This window comes from Brachyistius frenatus, unplaced genomic scaffold (assembly GCF_029030835.1).
Source record: "Brachyistius frenatus isolate BFR_SWC_R1_liver_20210118 unplaced genomic scaffold, ASM2903083v1 Contig_6, whole genome shotgun sequence".
Lineage (NCBI taxonomy): Eukaryota > Metazoa > Chordata > Actinopteri > Embiotocidae > Brachyistius > Brachyistius frenatus.
In genome coordinates, this window is record NW_027210605.1 from 2,395,904 (window position 1) to 2,415,331 (window position 19,428).

Genomic DNA, 19,428 nt, shown 5'->3' on the forward strand with positions numbered 1-19,428 from the left:
CAGAGTGGGTATTACTTATTCATAAATAAGGCTATTATTGCACTTAAAACATGTACTTAACAAATGTACTTATTAAATGTGCAAGTTTATGAATTTCACCTGTATTTGGCCTCTGAAACATCCCTCTTTAGTGTCCAGCAAGAGTCTGCCAACATTGAGGGGCTTCACTTCCCTTGGTAACATTTCTCCTTGTGAGTGTACTGGAAGAAACCAGGGGTGACAGAGGAAGTCTGACATACATATACTCGTTCAGCACAAGCGTACAAAGTTGTTTTTTTGTAATGGGACAGAATCTTTTTTTTTTTTTTACCAGTTTGATGTTTTCCACAATATCTACAAGACTTTAAATGTAATCTTTAAAGTGTGTTTTACAATGAGCACCAACATAAAAATCTGATTTGTTGATTCATTAGAATATTCTAATTTCATATTTTTTTTTTACACTTACAGTATGTTTTCCATGTTTCACTTTTATTTTAATCTACCCATATTTAGGATTAAATTATCCATCCTCATACTGCAAACTGGACTCACAGCTGCTGAATTAATTGTGTAGATTGAGTAAAATGACAGTAAGACAAGTGTAGTTTATATTTTTAATGGTTTGCTTGACACTGTCATCAAACCCATCACACAAAAGATTTGAAACATTTTACTTTAATAGAATTTTGGACAACCAAATATGTAAAATAAAAAAAAAGAAAACCAACAGCAAAAGTGAAATTGAATTCACTAGTTTTGTTTTTTTTCCTTAAAAAAATATCAGCCTTATCCCTTGTTCACAAACCGTTTCAAAACCGGGACGAACAGAAATAACATGATCAATTCTGAGAGGCTGGAAGGCCATTAACATTTGTTGGCAAATATAAATATAGTGGTTTGAACAGGGTTTCAAATAGCTCACATGGAAAGAGTGTACAGACAGTTTACACGACAGTAGGACACTCGGCACTGCCTGTATCAATTTTTATTAATGTAGAAAACCAGGTTCCTCATTTACCGATTTAAATCAATGCATTTATGACAAGTAAATATATACATTCAGCCAGCTCTAATAGTCTCTGATGTAAGTGTTTGTGTTGCCACTTTATTCATGTTGATTGTCTATTCAGGGGCGTAATTGTGAGAGTATGTGTAGTCCGTGTAGTAATCCTGTGGCCCACCCCTTCCTGCTGGGAAACCCCAAGAGCAGGGCCCATTCCCCCGTTCATGTCCTCGTCCTGGCCGAGGCCAAAGTCCTATTGGTGGGACTCCTCTCCCCCGGTAGCTCCCTAAAGAACCAGGACCCATGCCACCCCGCATAGGCCCATGGTCCATGTGTCCAGGGATGCCTCCATAGCCTACTGCACACATTGGATGTGGAGGCAGCTTAGGTCTGAGTACAGAGCCCCCCCTGGTGGCCGCTGTGGGAATGCCCACAGAAGCTCCAAGGCCATCAACGCAATTGACCCGAGTCCTGCCCCCCTGACTACAAAGGGTGCTGCCTATAAGGGTTTCCCCAGTCTTAAGGGGCCCACTGGGGTCCACTGGGCCAGATGTGACCACACCCTGGCTGCTGGCAGTCTCACAAGTGGTGGTCCCTGCTTTCCCCCATGCACCCTCCCCAGGTCCACTGAGTGTCCTGTCATGTTGTGTGGGCGTCCCACCTGCATTTTTAGGAATGCCAGCCATGAAACCTGGCTGAGCTGTGTCGCTATGGTCTGTGAAGGGGAGGGTGGTGGTGAGCGGAGATGTCCCAGGAGCCCCAGCTCCTCCAGTGTCCGAGCTATACGTGTGACCCAGCATCATGAGGTGAGGTGGAGGGGGAGGTTTGACCTCCATGGGGAGAGAAGCCAGGTTGGCAAGAGGTCCTGGTGTAGCCATGAGAGGTGGGGTTGGTACTGCGGAAGAAGCCATGGTCGGTGGTCGGTACTCCTGTTCCTGGGTGCTGCTGCAGGGCGAGGCGGGATAGGCTGGGGAGGCCGCATAGCTTGAGGAGCCAGTGTAGGATGACCACGAGGCTGACGGACACAGGAAGCTCTGGTGAGGATTCACAGGAAATCCTCCCGGTGACAAGCTGCCGATGTCTGAGGAGCCTACGCCTATCTGGTTGGAGGCTTTAAACTGAGAGATGGCTGTTTTGAGAGCACTGTAGTCAGACAGCGTTGGCGTTTTCTCAGGGGTGGCCTGCTGCTCTGGCAGCGGAGGACGAAACTCTTCAGTCTCCGGTGGGGGCGGCTGCGGAGGCTTCTCCTTCCCAACTTCTCGGTTCTGCTCTGAGGGATCTGAAATGGACTGTGGCTCGCCATCATCAGAGTCTAATGACATGTCCTCCTCCTCCACACACTCATCATTCACTACTGGGAGAGCAGGAGAGGGCACAGGGAGAGAAATGGAAAAGTGGAAAGAAAGATATATCAACAGATGCATTAACAGCTGTGTTTAAAAAAAATAAAAATAAACTGCCTGGAAGGAAATATATCTTTTAACTGGTGACATAACTCTATCTAAAAAGAGACAATTTAGCAAAACAATGACACTACAGCAAAATTGAAAGCTTGAGTGTTGGTGTTTCATGCTCCTGTTGACGCTACCCACCAGTAGAAGGAGGTGTTGGAAGCTCATTCTGATTAATGGATCCAATCAGACTGTGGAAACCACTCATGACGTCGTCAATGCTCGCTATCACTATTCCATTTCTGGAGTACTGCAAGAACATCTCAAATGGCCTCTCTGTGGAAAAAAAAAAGAAGAAGAAAAAAAAAATCTTTTTTTTTTTTAATGAGTTAAGGACAGGGTTCAACACAACAGTATTTTTTTTTTTTTTTTAATATATATCATTCTAATAATGGATATATTTTTATTAAACTATAAAGCTGAAAGGAAAACAATCAACTGGAAAAATAGGTGAAGCGCATGGTGATAGTGATGAGGATGACGGAAGATACCTGTGAGGAAGATAAGGTGCCGCTGTTGCGTGTGCTGAGCTTGGAGCTTGATCAGGCAGTCCAGATCTGGAGCCTGTCGTGACTGCGTGTCGCACTCGTGATAAGGGAGGAACTCCACTAAGTGCTTCTTCTGATAGGCTGTCAGGAGGTTCAGCAGCCCCATGGCATTAGTATTTAGCCTTCAAGAGAACAGAAAAAGCACATCCATACAGTGTTGAAAATTTGGATGCGATTACTATTTTTGAGCCATCTACTGAGATACTGACCTCCCCAGCTCTTTAAGCTTCTTCTGGGACTTGCGGTGTACCTTCCACTGCCAAGGGTGTTCAGGGGTGCTCTGCTCCTCCAAGAACCTCAGCAGCCCCTGCAAGCGATCTGGACAGACCGAGAAATGCAAGCTGTGACGTATCATCCAACTATTATTTTCAAGAAGCCGCTCGGCTCCTACACGGAAAAGACAAAACTTACCCTGTGTGATGAGATCGGGGTTGAGGACAAACTCATCAGACACCATGAAGCCTCCAGACACAAACAGCTCATTGTAAGTGTGGTTCTTCACATCGTCCAGAGTGTCCACTCCAGCAAAGCTCACTGAAGGCAGCTTCTTCAAAGAGACCAGAGCCGGGATCTGCAGGTTGAAAAGATGAGATTTATTTTTTTCTTTTACAAATTAAGCTTTTACTTTTTTTTTTTTTATTAAAACTCTGGTTACAGTGTTCCCCTCAGAGTTGTCCAAGCTCGGTCTCCCACCGCAGCGTACTCTTCCACATCTCTCTCTTCGTTAGCTACAGCTACGCTTTCTACTTCAGCTGCAACAGCAGCACTTGTTAAAGCCTGGAATTATCCCCCCCAAAATTAATTGGACTGCTAATCACACTGGTTGGACTGTTCAGCTTTCCCACGTATGTTTTCTTACACTGCTAGGTGCTCCGTTGTGCTAATACCTCTGGTCTTGACTGACTTTGCGCCTCTTCACAACGAGCCCTTTTGAGTCTTTATTTGTTTTCACACAAGAAGTGCAACCCTGAACTTATCTAGACATCACCCGGAGGAGTTGACAGTTGGACAGGATATTAAACAAGCTTTACCCTGCTGCCGGCTCCCTCATACAAAGTTATGTAAAGTCCGGTCGAGCCCATGTGTGAATAGAGCAGCTTCATTTTCCAGAGAGTTCCCGGTGTTTCACTCGCAGTGAGTGGGCGTGTTGGGGATGTTTCTATCGTGCACTCCTGCACGCTCTAGCGAGGCGCCACACCTCGCCTATTTGCAGAAGGTGGGAGCGCAATCTGAAATGGGCAATTTCCTGTTGTGTCAGGTCCGTTGTCAATGTTCTCGAGAGAAAGAGTTTGAAGGGGAGGAGCAAGGAGGGGCAGAGCGAATCAGTGCCATGCAGGTCTACAGTAAAATAAGAAGGTCCACTGGTCTACCTGGATGGCTGCTAAATTAAAGCTGACATCAGAAAATTAAAGTCATGTTTTCATGACGCATGTAGTACTGTGCAGAGATTTTAGACACTTTAAATGATCATTTATCCATTATGTATTACCACCGGCGAAGCATCTGATTGATCCCAAATTCAGTGTGCAGAATTAAAATGACCAAAAAAACCTACAGCCAGTGTCATAACGAAGAAGTTCTGCAACACAACAGCGGTGTGGCCCGAGGACATTATTTTAAACAGCAGAAACAACTGAGAGTCAGAATCCTAAGAAAATGTTCTCCAAAAACTTGTGGGCAAGTGTACAGAGAAATTGTGCTGTTTTAAAGGCAAAGGACGCTCACACCAAATATGGATTTTTTTTTGTTTTGTTTTGTTTTGTTATTAAGTACTTTTTCCCCCTTTAGTGCACTCAATGCGAGTTTAATTAAATACAAATTATTGATGGCATTTTTTTATTTTTTTTAAAGAGCACCCTCACTTTGTCTTTAATGGCTATACCTTTTGCACAGTACTAATCTGCAGCAGATGTTGAAAAGAGCCACCGTTTCGGTCCGATCACTACCGGGCTCAGCTGCCGATGAGAGGAGGTGATCGTACCTTGTGCACGTGAGCGGCGATGTCTTCGTTCTGAATGATGATGAGGAGCTTATCCAAACTGCCACTGTTTTCTAGGAACATCTGCGGGCTGCACTCGCTGTTGCCAAGACTTTTCAAGTACTCCTTTGTGACAGGCAGGAGAGACGTAATTGTTAGAGACAGACAGATGAATGTGTCCTCCTCTCTTACACGTACGAGTACTGACTGACTGACAGACACAGAAAGAGCTGAGCGCTGAAACATGAACGCGTTGTGACAAACGGGAGCGAGTGCAGCCTTGCACATTCCCCCCCGCCCCCCTCCCCTGTTGCCCTGAATGCCTGAACAATTTTACTAATGCAGAAAACTGGAGGCTCCTCAGCTCCAATAACACGAAGGCGATGAGCATAAGCATAAGGAACACGTTTATAGAGAACACGAGAGGAAATGGATGTAAACAGGCAGTAAAGAAACAACACTAGGACCGCAACTACTCCCATTACTCTGACGTGTATTTTCCTGATTAATTGTTTCATGTATGAAATGAAAATATATGAAAAGGAAAGAAAAGTGCCATTCACATCGTACTTTGAGCTCACAACGATGCCTTCAATTTGCAGGTTTTTGTCTGAACATATTTGATTGATTGTTATATATGACAGTGAAACAGAGCAAATCCTTGCAAGCTATAAACAATTAACAAAGTATCAACAAAGTGTCGCAGCTCTAAATAACATTAAGCATAACATAAGTTCCAGTTTCTCAGACGACAGAACTTTCTTTAACATCTCTAGGTTGCGTCTCTGACTTTTAATTGAATAAAACACGCAATTTGATGACATCACCCGGGGACATTTAAATACTTAAGTTTAACTGCAATTAAATGTGCATTGTTAGTAGAATCCACTGATTAATCAACAATCTAATTAAGGGTCACACTGGAACCTTGTATTGTACCTTGATCTCCTTGCAGACAGTGCTCTCCTCCCCCTCATGCCCAGAGTAGATGTAGAATTTAACTGTATTTTTGGTGACGTCCTTAAATATCTCCACCAAGCTGCTGAAAACTTCCGGCTTCAACTGGCCGATCAGGCTGCCGGCCAGAAGGCCGGACCCGCTGCCGGGAGCAGAGCCTGGGTTTTGGGAGTTGTGCTCTGGAGACTCTGATGAGACTTGAGAGGGAGAATGGACGTGTCCACTCAACTCTGTTGACGGGGGTTCTGTTTTAACCTTGGCAGATGTCGTCTCTTTTACGGTGCACGTTTTACTGCTCTGAGAGGAGGTGGTGCTCTTTGACAGGGAGGGCTCCGCTTTAGTTCTGGAAGTCTGGACGGGGGCAGGAGGTGGTGTTGTAAGATTAGATGTTGTCACTGGGGGAGGTGGAGAAGAGACCTTGGCGGGAGCAGGTGGAGCCGGGATCAACTTGTCCATCTTCTCACACAGTGCTTTGACATGCCCCTGAATGGGGACGGGGGTGACGTAGGGAACAACAAAGTCTGAGAAGCAGCTGTTTGGCCGCCAGCAGTGGCGTGTGGGCAACCGCGGGGGTAGCCGCGAGGTGTAGCAGATGTGGTGAGTGTGCATGATATTTTTAATGTCAGAGGTGAGGCTGTGAATTTCCTGGTTTAGTATGGTGTCCAAGCTAATGGAAGGCCTGCAAGGCACCTTCTCTACGACCGGTAACGTGGGTGCAGCCGTCTTTTTAAAGTCCACTGCAGCTGCAGGCGTCTTCGGCTCTGGGTCGCTGTCTGCCGCTGTCACAGCCTCTGGCACCGACTCGGGCTTCGGCTCAAGAAGAGGCTGTGCTTTGTCTGGAAGGAAAGCAGACAGGAAACGTGTCACAGTGATGCCTTGTTAACAACATCTAAACATGCCCGCAAGGGAGAAGCCTCTGTGAACTAATCGCTTTGAGGTACCTTCATTGGTTTGGACTTCCCATGTCGGCTTGTCTGAGGTATGTGCCGTCTCTGGTGGTGGGGAGCCTGCACTGAATGGACTGCCGGGGCTACAGTCCATGTCCTCCTGAACAGAGAAAACACCGGTCGATATTTATAGGACTATGATCATTGTTGATCATTGTCAAATATTCAAAAATAACAAGCCCAGAATCAGCTGTTCACATCTCACCTCCGTGTAGTTTGTTTGTAATGCTGGCTCATTTTGTTTCCCCGCTTCTGGCTCAAGAACAACAGATTCGGCCCTCGCTGACCCCGTCGACGGTTCACCGTGGTTTGTCTGCACCGACATGGAACCCTGAGCCACGGCTTTATTGAGCGTGGCCAGGAGGATCTTGAGAAGGCGTTGGGTCTCGTTGACAGCTGTGGCGTTGGTGTTGTCACGGGCCCTCAGGTCCGTGTCGTAGATGCCCATGCTTTCCATGACTGCCGTCAGATTGTCGCTCTGTCCTCCCTCCTCTCCAATCTCGTCTGCCTGGGCTCCTAGCGGGACACACACACACACAACTAATTGGAGGCGTCTTTCAAATTCCGTTGATTCGTGCGCGAGAATATCCTGAGCGCTTACAGCTAGAGGAAACGTCGCGGTCCCCGTTTAAAAGAAAAAATGAAACCTGCATCTACGGTGTGTAATTCTTATAAGAATAACAATAGGCTAGCGTTTTAAATCTCAATATCAGTATCAGTCTCAAGAATCCAGTATTGTCTGGTCTATAACTATTTAACAGATAAACCTTCATGTTTATTGATATGATAAGATATGTGTGATCAGAATATATATTATTGTAAATTTGCAAACTTTGACCAATTAAAACGGGTCCGTTTTTTTTCAGTTTCAATTGTGTTTAACTCTCAACAACTGTGGTGGCAGCTGTTGCATTGACACGCAGGAATATGAACCGCTAACTGGGTTAGCTGGGCATGCATCTTACAATGAAGCTCTATAAAAAATGTATTTGAGTTATTCCATTAGAGAACTTATCAGACTGTGTTGTGAAACAAATAAAATATTCCTTCAGAAGAATTGATTTTAAAAGCAGCAGGAGGAAAAATCACAAAAAAATAAATAAATAAAGCTTAAATTTACACAATTGAAATCAAGCTTCATAAATGTTTGCAGCCTGCCTCACCTCGGCTGGTCTCCCCGTTGCTCAGCTGATCTGTGCGTTGGTGTTTGTTCGTGCCTCCTCGCTCGTCCCCTTCGAACTTCCTTTTCAGACTGTTGGCGTCCCAGGCTCCGCCCGTCCCGTCCTTCCCAGGATCCTTCACGAGTGCTTTCTTGTGCAGCTGGATGAGCTTAAGCAGCTGCTTCATCTTGTCTTTATCGTACTCATTCTGGGACAGCCGCAACCTCTGGGGCTGAGGCTGGGACTCGTGTGGCTTGTTTTGAACCTGAGCCCCGTTTGAATGGGCCAACCCCGGCCTCCGTCTGCTGCTGTCGGGGGGTTGTTTTTCCTGGGCTGGCCTGTCCTGGGGTAACCTTTCCGACGGTCTCTCTGCTCTGTCGGAGCCTCTATCCGAGCCGCCCCAATCAGAAACAGGGCTGTATTCCACCGGGGCCGGCGCAGGTGTCGGTGTGGGTATAGGTACGGGGTTCCGTATTCGTTCTATGATGTCCTTGGCCTTGTTCAGAGGTAAAATATAGTTTGCAGGGTTGTGGACATAAGAACGCAGCACGCCATCCATGTTAAATTTGGGTCGGGGCAACGGGAGAGTTTTCGTCCTCTCCTCCACGTTATATTTGTAGTCAGGCAGAATGAATGGCCGCACCGTGGCTGAATCCATACGCGTCAGGTACTCGGTGGCCTGGCGCTCCACCCCAGAGCTCAGGTCCTTGCCTGGGTTGGGGCGCAGCTTGAACAGGGAATAGTGCAGTGCAGGGATGAAAGGCTCCATGGAGGACAGGGCAGCTGGCTGGGACTCCGCCGTCAGCGGCTCTGGCTCGAACAGCTTGGATGCTAAGATGAAGAGCACATGTCAGTGTCCTGGAAAAGACGCACATCTGCAGTAGTTGCGTCTTTAGTGACAGCAGCTCAACAAAAGCCAAAACCAGTTATAACCAACTCCAATCTCTATTTAGTACAACTAAAACTGTTCTCTCGTAAAACCTTTTAGTTTCATGTTTCATGCAAATGCTGGGCCAGTCAGAAAGAGGATGCACGCTGAATAATACTTACAATACTTGACAACCATCCTTGACTCCTGAAAGATGAATAATGCTTGCAGGTTCTTCTCAACACGCCCCCGCCGCTCTAGAACGCAAACAGCAACCGTTTTAAAACTGAACCCCTAACCGGAGACAACAAGTAGGTGGTTCAACTGACACAACAGAGAAATATAAGAGGAAAGTAAAAGAAAAAAAAAAGAAGCTTTCTGGCACCTTTGGAATCAACCATCTGAGCTGAGGACAACAGGAAGAGAAAACCCCTGTCAAACAAGGACTTCACCAGCACCTGAATGAGGAGAGGAGACACTGCAGTCAGAAACACCGGGATGTCTTTTTATCACATATGTGAGCTATCATAATACCAGTCTGTTGCTGCACAGGTTTTCACATACTCCATATGTAAATTTGTACTATGGTCCGTATTATGGTCTAGTAAAGCTACTTTTATTCTTGACCTTCATGTGCTTTCTTAAACAAACTAAGAAGGATCCAAAAGAACGTGTTTGCGTGCGAATACTTGACATCCTGAGGATATTTTGTTCCATTTTGTTGAATTTATTCTGCATCTTTTTGGAAGTATCTTCCATGAGAAACCTGATAATTAGCAGGTACGTGACTCACCATGCGGTCCCTCTCCAGCTTGCTGATCAGCCCTGCCAGGCTGCCGCTGGTTGGTTTGCCTTTCCCATCCACCACCTGAAACAGGCTGCTGGACATCCCATACTTCGTCACTGCGGACACAAATAGGCAGGTTGAAATACATAACTCATCTGTGCAATCATTTATATTCTGTACACGAAAAGTGGCATTTGAATAAAGCTTCTTTAACCTCTGGATTTACAAAGGCGGCTGAAATTGTGCTTCATGATGCAGTGCGTGCTTTCAAAACAGCTTTAAAAAGTGAATTTCAAGTTAATGCTCAACTACCCACAAGCTGGGGCATTTTTCACATCATTTTATTTAGACGTACACAAATGTGTGGTCTGAACTGACCTTCCCGTGATATGCTATAGGTGTCCCAGGAAAAGAGCACAGGGGGAATCTTTCGCTTCACCTGCTCCAGCTGCATGCCCCGGTTCACCTCCAACTTCTCAGGCCTGCAGGCGACATGGAGGTTTAACCAAAGAGCAAAACATAACACATGCCAGGTAATTAACGATATGTTGCACAAGTCAATTCTGACCACAAGATATGTGAACAAGTGCGGCGCAGGAAGGCTCTTTTCTAAAGATTGACAGAGGGAAATTCTGGCAGTACTGTGGATACATTTTACGAAATACACAAGACTGTGTGAGAGACTAAAGGTGTAGTACTCACAGTTTGAAAGGCAGGTAGGGGCGCGAGGAGGATCGTAAACAGATTGGGAATAACTCCTGGCCCTTGTTCACTAGTGGCCCACTCCACACAGTGTAGCAGCTCTTCCCTGCAACGGCATCAACATCACCGGGCAAAGGTTAGACATGATACACAAAGGAAGCAGGGCTCCACACCTTTCACAACTGGTGATTCAATTGTCATTTGAAAAGGCTCAAACAGCGTTTTCTTTTTTTCTTTATTTTAAATTGCTCGTTGAATATAATTTGGATAATTGTGGGAGTGTAGCACTTTAAATGCACTCTTCTCTGACTGACCAGCAGTAAACATTAGCATGAAAGCCCGTCACGACTATTACATAATCGCATGATCGCAATTATTAGAGCGTAGTCGCCATCATTTTGCAGAATCTTTAGAATCGCTTCCATCCATGTCTATAAAAAAAAAAAAAAAAAAAAAAAAAAACACTGGATGAAACTAACAGAAAAGTCATATTTCCACCACTATGTCCACATTATTTTCTACGGTTTGAGGTGTGACTGGCGCTCTGTTAGCGACGTCATCTCTTCTCGCCCATTTCTTCTGCTGTGGTTTAAAAGCACACGAGTGAAGAATTAGTGTCACCAGCTGTTTATCTCGAGGCGCTTTACTTCTAATATTGAACAGATGACATTTCAATGAGCGTCTATCGACAATAACATCATGGATGTCATTACGAAGCCAAACGCTGCCAATAAGTTGTTCTTCTTCTTCATAAGCTGCATGTGTATTATTAAACTACGATCCAGCGTATATTATAACAGTGGGATAAAATGAACAGAAAAACACCATTAAATTATTTGTATCACGATTCAGTCAACTCAAATTTCCTGATCGTGACAGCCATAACACTGATTTAACATGTGACATCATGTGAAATGACACGGCACCAGTTCAAGACACACAAGTTTATATTTGAATTAAAAAAAAATGTAAAATGTAAAAATGCTTACCTCTGCTGCCTTCAGAGGAAATTGTATTAAACCTGTTAAAGGGAGACACAAACAGCCTGTTTACAAACACAGATGTTACACATGACTTACAGAACCTCCTGTACTGCACAGAAATACTTGCTGACTTCCACCTTTTCCTGCAGGATTACGTACCTGTGTGCAGTCATGGGGGTTGATGCAGCCTCCTTGCCTTTGTACTGAAAGGAAACCACAGCGTAGGGACACACGTGCCTCGGCCGTGCTTTGATCTCGTCGAAAGCGAACTCGAAAAAATATTGCTGCAAGACACCGAGGGAGAAGCACAGAAATGCTCGAGTAAAAATGCACACAATTAATAAAACGTGTCACGAAAAAGCAGCCGGTGTGTACCTGCGTGAGTTCAAACGCTCGGTAAGACAGCAAAGATGTAACCCTATTGGCACTTTTGGACAAGTGACAGTCGAACTTGGGTGTAGGTTCCATTGCGTTCTTAGGTGTGTTCTCGTGGATGTGCTTTATTCGCCCCTGGAAGACAAAAACACATCGATTGGCTTCAAGTCCCACAAGAATCGGAAAGCATCAATGCCACAACAGGAAAAAAAGAAAAATAAAAGAATGACAGCCATACCCTCATAACTTTAAATACGATCATGTCCCCGATCGAGCCCACTTCAAAAGGATTGATTTGTAACAAATCTGAATATTTGGAGAGATAAACACCTACAATAACAGAAGACCTGAATTAGAGGAGAACATATTGAACATTAAATCAGCAAAAATGATGTCAATTACTTGTCAAAACTTGGTGATATGAAAGAGAATCATCCAAAACAAAGTGTCTGTTCTTTTAGTGGATGTTCAACAAGTCAAGATATACATTGCTGCGTTCCCAGCTACTGTTTTTGTTGGCCTCAGCAGTAATCAAACACCCTCTGATGGCAAACCTCGCAAAACTTTCTTGACAGCAGCAAATCGAAACTGTCAATACATCTTTAATACGGCTTCCCTTTAACAGCAGCATACAAGAGAGCAGCTTACCCACTGATGGATTTCCGAGTGTAGTGATCTTACAGTGTCCAACCGACAGACCCTTCTCGCAGATCCACTGGAGCTGGACGTAGAAAATACAAAGCTCGTGTCAAAGACACACCATGCTTTTCAACTTGTCAGTCATCTCTTAGGTGCGTGTGAATGAGGCTTTGGAAGCAGGCTAACCTTGGATTTGTCTGGATAAAGGAAGCAGTACGACTCTGTGAGCTCTTGTTCGGTACGCCCCTCCTGCTTCATCTCCCTGCGCTTCTCGATGAACTGACGCACCAAGGCAGCAGACAGTAAATGAGATATGGCAGTCTGAATCTCACACACTCACAGTGTGCAACTTGGTAGATCGCATGTTGAAAACGTTTTATAACAAAGTGCCCTCAGCATTCAATTATTATTATTTTTTTTTTGGAGTTACAGCACTGCTGAGTAGTTTTAACATTTTAGCGGTGAAGACTGCAGATTATTTAAAGGCCATGATTTTGTTGCGTTTAACAAAGAGGACGGTGACCAACCTCCTTCTCCAGCAGCTCATTATGAATTAGCCGGGCCTTGCAGTAGGAGAAGCTTCCTCGCGATGAGGAGTCCAGGTAAAACGAGGAGATGATCTTCATGAGGTCCTCAAACTCCCGGCTGTCAGGAGGCATAAACTGGTACAAACCTGCACACACAAAGAGGAAACAGCGGATTAGCATATACGGCAGTTTGTGCAGCATGGAGACCTGTACGAATGCTTGGAGGTAAGACGCTTTTGTGTCTTTACGCATGTTTACTAAAGCTCAGAGCGCTTTCAATGAACCGACGGCCCATGCTAAACTTATTTCTCATTTCCTACAGCTACAACAAGTTACTGAAAGCAAGTAGTCCTCAGGAATCGGAGGGGGGCGGGGGGAGAGATCAGCAGCAGTAAGTATGAATCCCTTGTACCAACAATGTGCTGTACAGGTAACAAACATCTCTCTTGTGGTGAAGGGAGCGGAGACGATGGCGTTCACGCACAGCCTCACAGCTGTTGTGTTCGGTAAATAAGATGTTTTACACGTCACATATGCAACCTGACGGGAGAAGGGTCGTGGGCACGGCTGCTTATAGGAGGCTCAAAATTATACATCCAAACACTTCATCTCAACTCTGCATAAATACAAATAACGCAGGGTACTTCCACCTTTCTGGAGGATGGAGCCAGCGTGGGAGGCTGCACGGAGTAATGCTCTGAGGGGCACTGAGGTGAAAGTGTGAGGGATGCTCTCAGATGCATCGAGCTGGAGGGGGGTGGGAGGGGGGTGGGTGGGCAGCCCCTCTTAGCTTTCATTAAAAGTGTCATCAGCGGATAAAACCCATGCCCTTCGCTGAGGTCAAAGAGACACCCACATGTTTGTCAGGTGATGGCCGCAACGCACTCGCAACTCCCCGCTGCGTTGTTCCCGTCACACTACGGACACATGAAAGAAAAGGTGACCGGGGAGGTGGGGGACCAAACGAGGTGTGCTTTTCAGACGTGACGGTCCTCCGCTTTCAGGCGCCTTCACGGCACAGCTGCTGACCGTTGGTAACTTGGGATACCTGAGCCCCAACGAGCACAGCTAAACGTTATGTCTGCTAACTTACGCTGCCCCCGGCCAGGCTCCCCCTCACCCCCTCTCCCCCCTCCTTCTCCCCCTCCAGTGGGACCACACTCGAGTTTTTAAACCCTAAATGTCGGCGAACACGTTGTTAAAAGTCCTTAGACTAATAATAAAAACAAAAACAAAAAAAAACGACCGGCTAGCTCGTAGGCTAGCAACATGCAGCGGCAGAATTATAAACGACAGGACAGGCTCTGTTCAAAACAGCAGCGATATGGCACCACCTTTCCGCTCCGTCCTCGGGATCTGGAAATTTCTCCGTCGCAGCTCTTCGCTCGATCTCTTCTCGGGCAGAGGAGAACTGCCAGAGCTCCGGGCGTCCGCCGGCAAGCTCCTCCGCCGCTCAGGGGCTTCTTGTTCAGGCATTGCACTGTCTCCACATCCAGGCTGATCGCCATTTTGGTTGGCTGTGGCCGAGGTGGCGGCTGAATTCTTTAGGGGTTCGCCACCCTCCGGGTGGAGATCGCCCTTCTCGGTACATTCTGAGTCCCTTTTCCCCACCGTGTTGGGGTTCAGGGCCATTTTCGGGCACCGGGCACGTATTGAGGGCAAGGTAGCTCTGACGATTACGGCGCCGCTTTACTCACACACTCTCCTCCTCACCCAGCCTCCGCCATTGTGAAAATGACGTACACGTTCTTCTCCACCACTGCAAAACGCTGCCGTCACTGTTTACACACGAGAAGATCCGCGCCACCTCGCGGCCGATATGTGCACTGCAACAACTGATACAGCAACGGGACGCGTGAGTGAACGTATCGAGGGAAGAGTGGACATAGTTCTCATATTTAAGTACACACACTAAGCAGTGGTGGAAAAACAATATTCTGGTATTTTACTCAAGTAAAAGTACTAATACAACACTGTAAAAATACTCTCCTAAAAGTAGAAGTCTTGCATAAAGTTCATGAAATGGTAAAGTACTAGTACCTTGAATTTGTACTTAAGTACAGTACTTGAGTAGATTTACTTAGTTACATTCCACCCCTGACAGTAAGAATAAGGTACAAGGTGCAGCCAAGGATGTGATGTACTGCTATACTATGACTTTACATAATTACTAGATGCAAACAAATACTCTTAAGCATCACTTTTATTTATCATGACATCTATTTAAGGCCTTTTGTCCCACATGTTTGCCTGAGATGGAAAGTAGATGACTGCTGACAAACGCTACATAGAAAACCTTGAAGATGGAATCAACCTATAGAAGTTCCCCTGTTGTAATACTCCATTCTACCACCAGGTGACGACAAATAGATTCTTCCATGTATAATAATGATAATAATAATAATAGTATTTAATTTGTCTTCTTTCAATAGTTTCTTCAGGACCCATGAAACCAGAGGAGTCACCATGATTAAGAGTAAATCTTTAAAGGAGGTATTATTGTCCCACTATAGCTATTAGAAGAAGGAACTCAAAATATACTGTTTTTTTGCAAATCATATTGCAAGGCACAAGTAACATAAAACATGTAACGTTGAAAACACATAATAACAAGGCAGAAAACGAATTGTATTTGTCACTATATGGCAGTGAAATGTCTGTTAATGTGTTTTCACTCGGGGTTAACCATGCTGCCCCTGCTGTAAACATCATACTCCTTGTAGCGTAGGTAATCTTTCAGCCTGGGCGGAAGAGGAAGGAAGTTGAGGAAAGCCGGGGCTCTCAAGCGCAGGCGACTGAGATGCTCCCTTATCCGCAAGCGACACAGGTGCTTCAGGTTCCGGGCATTTCCTGACGGGCCAAAACAGTTCAGTCGAGTCAATGAGTGGACATAAAATATGTACTTTTGAAGATGGATCACAGCGGCTCTTACTTTGAACGTGACAGATTTCAGGCCACTGTTTCTGTTCCTGCAAGGTGTCCTTCAGTTTGGGGCAGAAGGAGACATGGTCGGTGTAGTCGAGCATGATGCGCACCACCTGGGCAGATAAGTGCTTTAGCCAGGACACTGTTATCACCTCACAGAACTAGAGGAGGACAAAGAGAGACGTGTGGCAGTTAAGGAGAAACCTTGAAGAAAACATTACTCCATTGGTCTCCCTGTATTTCATTATCTACACTATTTATCTCTTTGACAAGCTTGGCCTCACCACCATGTCTTTGATGATTGAGGTCGTCCAAGGAGCGTAGTCATGGGAATTGTCGCCATAGGGACAATCAAAGCAACGCTTGACATCATAACCATGGTTCAGAATCATTCTTAGCATGACCTCGTCTTTCAAGGCGTACTGCAGCGCTGAGGGAAAGTGAGTGGTGTTGACACGGGAGTAATAGTTGACATTTGCCCCAAATTTCAGCAGAATGTTGATCAGTTCATAGTGGCCATGTCTAAGAGCAACCTGTAGACAGTTAACAGGATCCTGGTTCACCATTGCACCAGCCTCTAGCAGCAAGCGGGAGCACTGGAGATCATTGTTGGACACGGCAAAAAAGAGAGCAGACCTGCGCTCATCATCATAGCTGCGGCGCAGTCTTGGGTGCAGCATGAAGTTTGGATCATAGCCAGCCTTGAGCAGTATCTCCACACAATGGGCATGACCCCCAGCAGCTGCAGAATGGAGAGGGCTCATCCCACTTTCCTTTACAGCGTGCAGCTTAGTCACTGGGATGAGGTGTTCCAGCGCCCTATCAAAGAGGAGACTTTATGTAAGAGTGTGGCATGAAATGGGACAGCTAACGCAAAAATTACTCACAGTCTGTGTCCGTGGTATGCCACGCGGTGAATTGGCAGGTGCCCGCTGTAAAGAGGAAGGTTGGGATCTGCTCTGTGGTCCAGCAGCAAGGAGATTATGTCAGGATTTCCTGACGCTGCGGCCTCAAACAAAATAGTACCTGTCTCCGATTCACACAGCACGTCGGCTCCTATAAAATGAATAAAACGGCTATAAGAATATATTATTCAATAGGTGATTTATTGTGTTTACTTTCTCTCTCTACAAGGGGTATACGATATTAGAGGTATGTGGGTTTGGGCTGCTTTTTTTTCCCCTCTGGTGTTTATATTTTATAATATAAAATCCTGGACATTGATGATGAGACATCTTGCATATAGACATTATGTTCTGCATCAACTTCCTTTTGTTTTACTACTCAAACCAAACTCTGGTAAACTTGATGTGGGGGTTAAATGTCTTATTTACCTTTCTGTAACAGAAGCTCCACCACATTCAGATGTCCGTTCTGTGCAGCCAGAGCCAGTGGAGTTTTCTTTTTGATGTCACATGCGTTTGGGTTGGCACCAGACTCCAGGAGCAGATAGACAAAGTTCTCCAGACCTAAAAAGGCGGACTCATGCAGAGCAGTCCTGTTTAGTGGTCCTGTTTGGTCTATGTTGGCATTGTAGCGAAGCAAAAGTGTGGCCAAGTCATACTGGTCATTTAGAATAGCTAGGAGATAAGGAGAGAAAAGATCACGTATGTTTAGATGTCTGTAAAATGAGGTGTATTTTGCATTCAGAGGGATTTAGTGACAGATACCTGCCACTAATGGAGAATCCTGCTCATCGTTCTGGAGATCTGGGCTGGAGCCATTCTGTAACAGAAATGTAGCGTTCTCCCTGAGCCCATGCACCACAGCTAGAAAGAGTGGCGTCTCACCCTTTAGAGTATGACAGTGGGCTGCACCCGGGGCTGATACTGGAACCCAAACACCCAGGAACCGATCAATATGCAGGAATTTAAAAAGAGGAGCTTGAACTGATAAACATTGTAATCACACCGACCTGAGAAGATGAGCTCGAGTATAATTTTGTTCTCCTGCACTGCAGCCTCGTGCAGGGGGATCCATCCTCGTTCATCTACTCTGGACAGAGTCTCCGGTTGCACTACTAGTCTGTTCAGTGCACCCTCATCACCTAATTATAAAGACAGAACATCAAAACAGAACTTCTGGAAAGATTCACGATTGTCTAAATGAGAAGTTAAAACTCATCAGCTTACCCTCCTTGATTGCTTTGAAAATCTCATCTGGGTCTTCACTGGGTTTCAGATCACTATTGGATTTAATTGCACACATAGAGGATTCACACAATGAATAAGAGATGCACAATGAACAGAAAGAGGCATTTTAAATTTACCTTGGATTCAACCCTTTGAGTTTTCTATATTGAATCAGACTTTGTTCAATTATATATTGTGTTGCCTCATCTTCATCCAGGTCATCCTCCGATTGATAAAAGTCCTCTCCTGTTTGTGTGCTCATCTGTTAGTTAAAAAAGAATCAGCGCAGAAGGTATTCTGGCTCTGAGGAGACACAGCCGTAATGTAAACAAGTCCAACAAATCTGGTAACTGAGAACTTGCACCCAACTCACAGACCTGAATGCCAGCCAGAGCACAGTGCAGCTAGAAGCAGGGAACAGTGGCAGTCCTTCTGATTGCTGCTTTTAGTTTAGTGACACCAAAATGCATTCAGGATCTAATGATGCCAATCAGTCCTATCCTGTCCTAGGTTTTGTCAAATAACTTTATAAACAGATCTCCTGCAGATAATTGACAGCATTTCTTTGTCAGCATTGTCAAAAAAAAAAAAAAGGATGGAAATTCTTACAGCAAAAATTATTACTGTGAGCGTTTCTTAAACATTACTCTTAAGGCAGCAGAGGAAATATCATGAAGACAACCGAGACTACAACAAGACATTTGAAGTTCAACAACATAGCATGGAAATGAATTCGCTACGATTAACAAGTATCTGTACTACAAAAGCTACGGCCTCCAAACTTGACACCAATCAATCAAGTTCTCAAATGAATAATTCTTCATTGTATGTTGTTTACCTTCAGGGCTGTGCTCCCTCAGTAGTTTTTACACCAGTATGAGCTCCTCTGTACCCACACATGCTGCAGCTATTTATATTTCCCCTACTATAAATAACAGATCATGGGTTCTTCACAACCAGCACCTAGCTTTGACCCACTAAGCATTGCTACAACTGCCACCTGTCAGCTCATACACATATTTAACCATACCACAGAATGTGTTGTATCCATATGCATGAGTTGTTGCAATTTAAAATTTTCTACATGGGTTATGTTTGAACAGAAAATGTCTTTGTACTTAGCACAGCTTTAATGTAAACGATATGTTTTTTTGTCTGTATTGTTGTTGAACTTTAATACACAAGTCTGTATACAGTGTCAGCTCACAAAGAGGCAACAGGAAAGAAGCAAGCAACAAATGCAGGTTAGTGAGTAATGAGAAAAGGTGCATAATATTTTTTATTTTATTGCTTTTCTATTATATTAATCTATTCTATTATTATTTTATTCTATTGTTTCTATTATTGCTCCTGTATGTATGCTGCTGTGGCGAAAAAATTTCCCCTCTGGGATTAATAAAGTATATACCTACCTACCTACCTACCATAAGCACCAACAGTCAGATTATTTACACTGACTGCAAG

The 19,428-nt window shown here is 44.9% G+C and overlaps 2 protein-coding genes across 5 annotated transcripts; both read right to left on the reverse strand.

Moving 5' to 3' along the window:
- Positions 1 to 582: 582 nt before the first annotated feature.
- On the reverse strand, positions 583 to 14,628 carry tasorb (transcription activation suppressor b). 2 transcript variants are annotated; one of them, XM_069724637.1, is made up of 23 exons: positions 14,242 to 14,628; positions 12,908 to 13,053; positions 12,567 to 12,659; positions 12,390 to 12,462; positions 11,980 to 12,071; positions 11,742 to 11,876; positions 11,526 to 11,650; positions 11,373 to 11,404; positions 10,384 to 10,489; positions 10,060 to 10,163; positions 9,688 to 9,797; positions 9,280 to 9,352; positions 9,077 to 9,151; positions 8,030 to 8,857; positions 7,072 to 7,382; positions 6,861 to 6,966; positions 5,902 to 6,755; positions 4,966 to 5,088; positions 3,396 to 3,555; positions 3,194 to 3,302; positions 2,928 to 3,106; positions 2,578 to 2,712; positions 583 to 2,336 (listed from the first exon to the last, which is right to left on the reverse strand). In XM_069724637.1, exons 1-23 carry the CDS (start codon positions 14,537 to 14,539, stop codon positions 1,105 to 1,107), a joined length of 5,499 nt encoding a protein of 1,832 aa, XP_069580738.1. In that variant the 5' UTR covers positions 14,540 to 14,628; the 3' UTR covers positions 583 to 1,104. The 2 variants fall into 2 exon arrangements, with proteins under 2 accessions (XP_069580738.1, XP_069580729.1); XM_069724628.1 differs by having other exon boundaries at positions 583 to 2,339.
- A 454-nt stretch (positions 14,629 to 15,082) lies between these two features.
- On the reverse strand, positions 15,083 to 18,882 carry asb14b (ankyrin repeat and SOCS box containing 14b). 3 transcript variants are annotated; one of them, XM_069724659.1, is made up of 10 exons: positions 18,803 to 18,882; positions 18,102 to 18,226; positions 17,965 to 18,017; positions 17,748 to 17,879; positions 17,503 to 17,661; positions 17,167 to 17,412; positions 16,720 to 16,888; positions 16,117 to 16,651; positions 15,840 to 15,993; positions 15,084 to 15,757 (listed from the first exon to the last, which is right to left on the reverse strand). In XM_069724659.1, the coding sequence occupies exons 2-10, from the start codon at positions 18,224 to 18,226 to the stop codon at positions 15,579 to 15,581; spliced, it is 1,752 nt and encodes a 583-aa protein (XP_069580760.1). In that variant the 5' UTR covers positions 18,803 to 18,882; the 3' UTR covers positions 15,084 to 15,578. The 3 variants fall into 3 exon arrangements, with proteins under 3 accessions (XP_069580777.1, XP_069580760.1, XP_069580768.1); XM_069724667.1 differs by having other exon boundaries at positions 18,102 to 18,267; positions 18,803 to 18,817; XM_069724676.1 differs by lacking the exons at positions 17,167 to 17,412; positions 17,503 to 17,661 and having other exon boundaries at positions 15,083 to 15,757.
- Between the last annotated feature and the right edge of the window lie 546 nt (positions 18,883 to 19,428).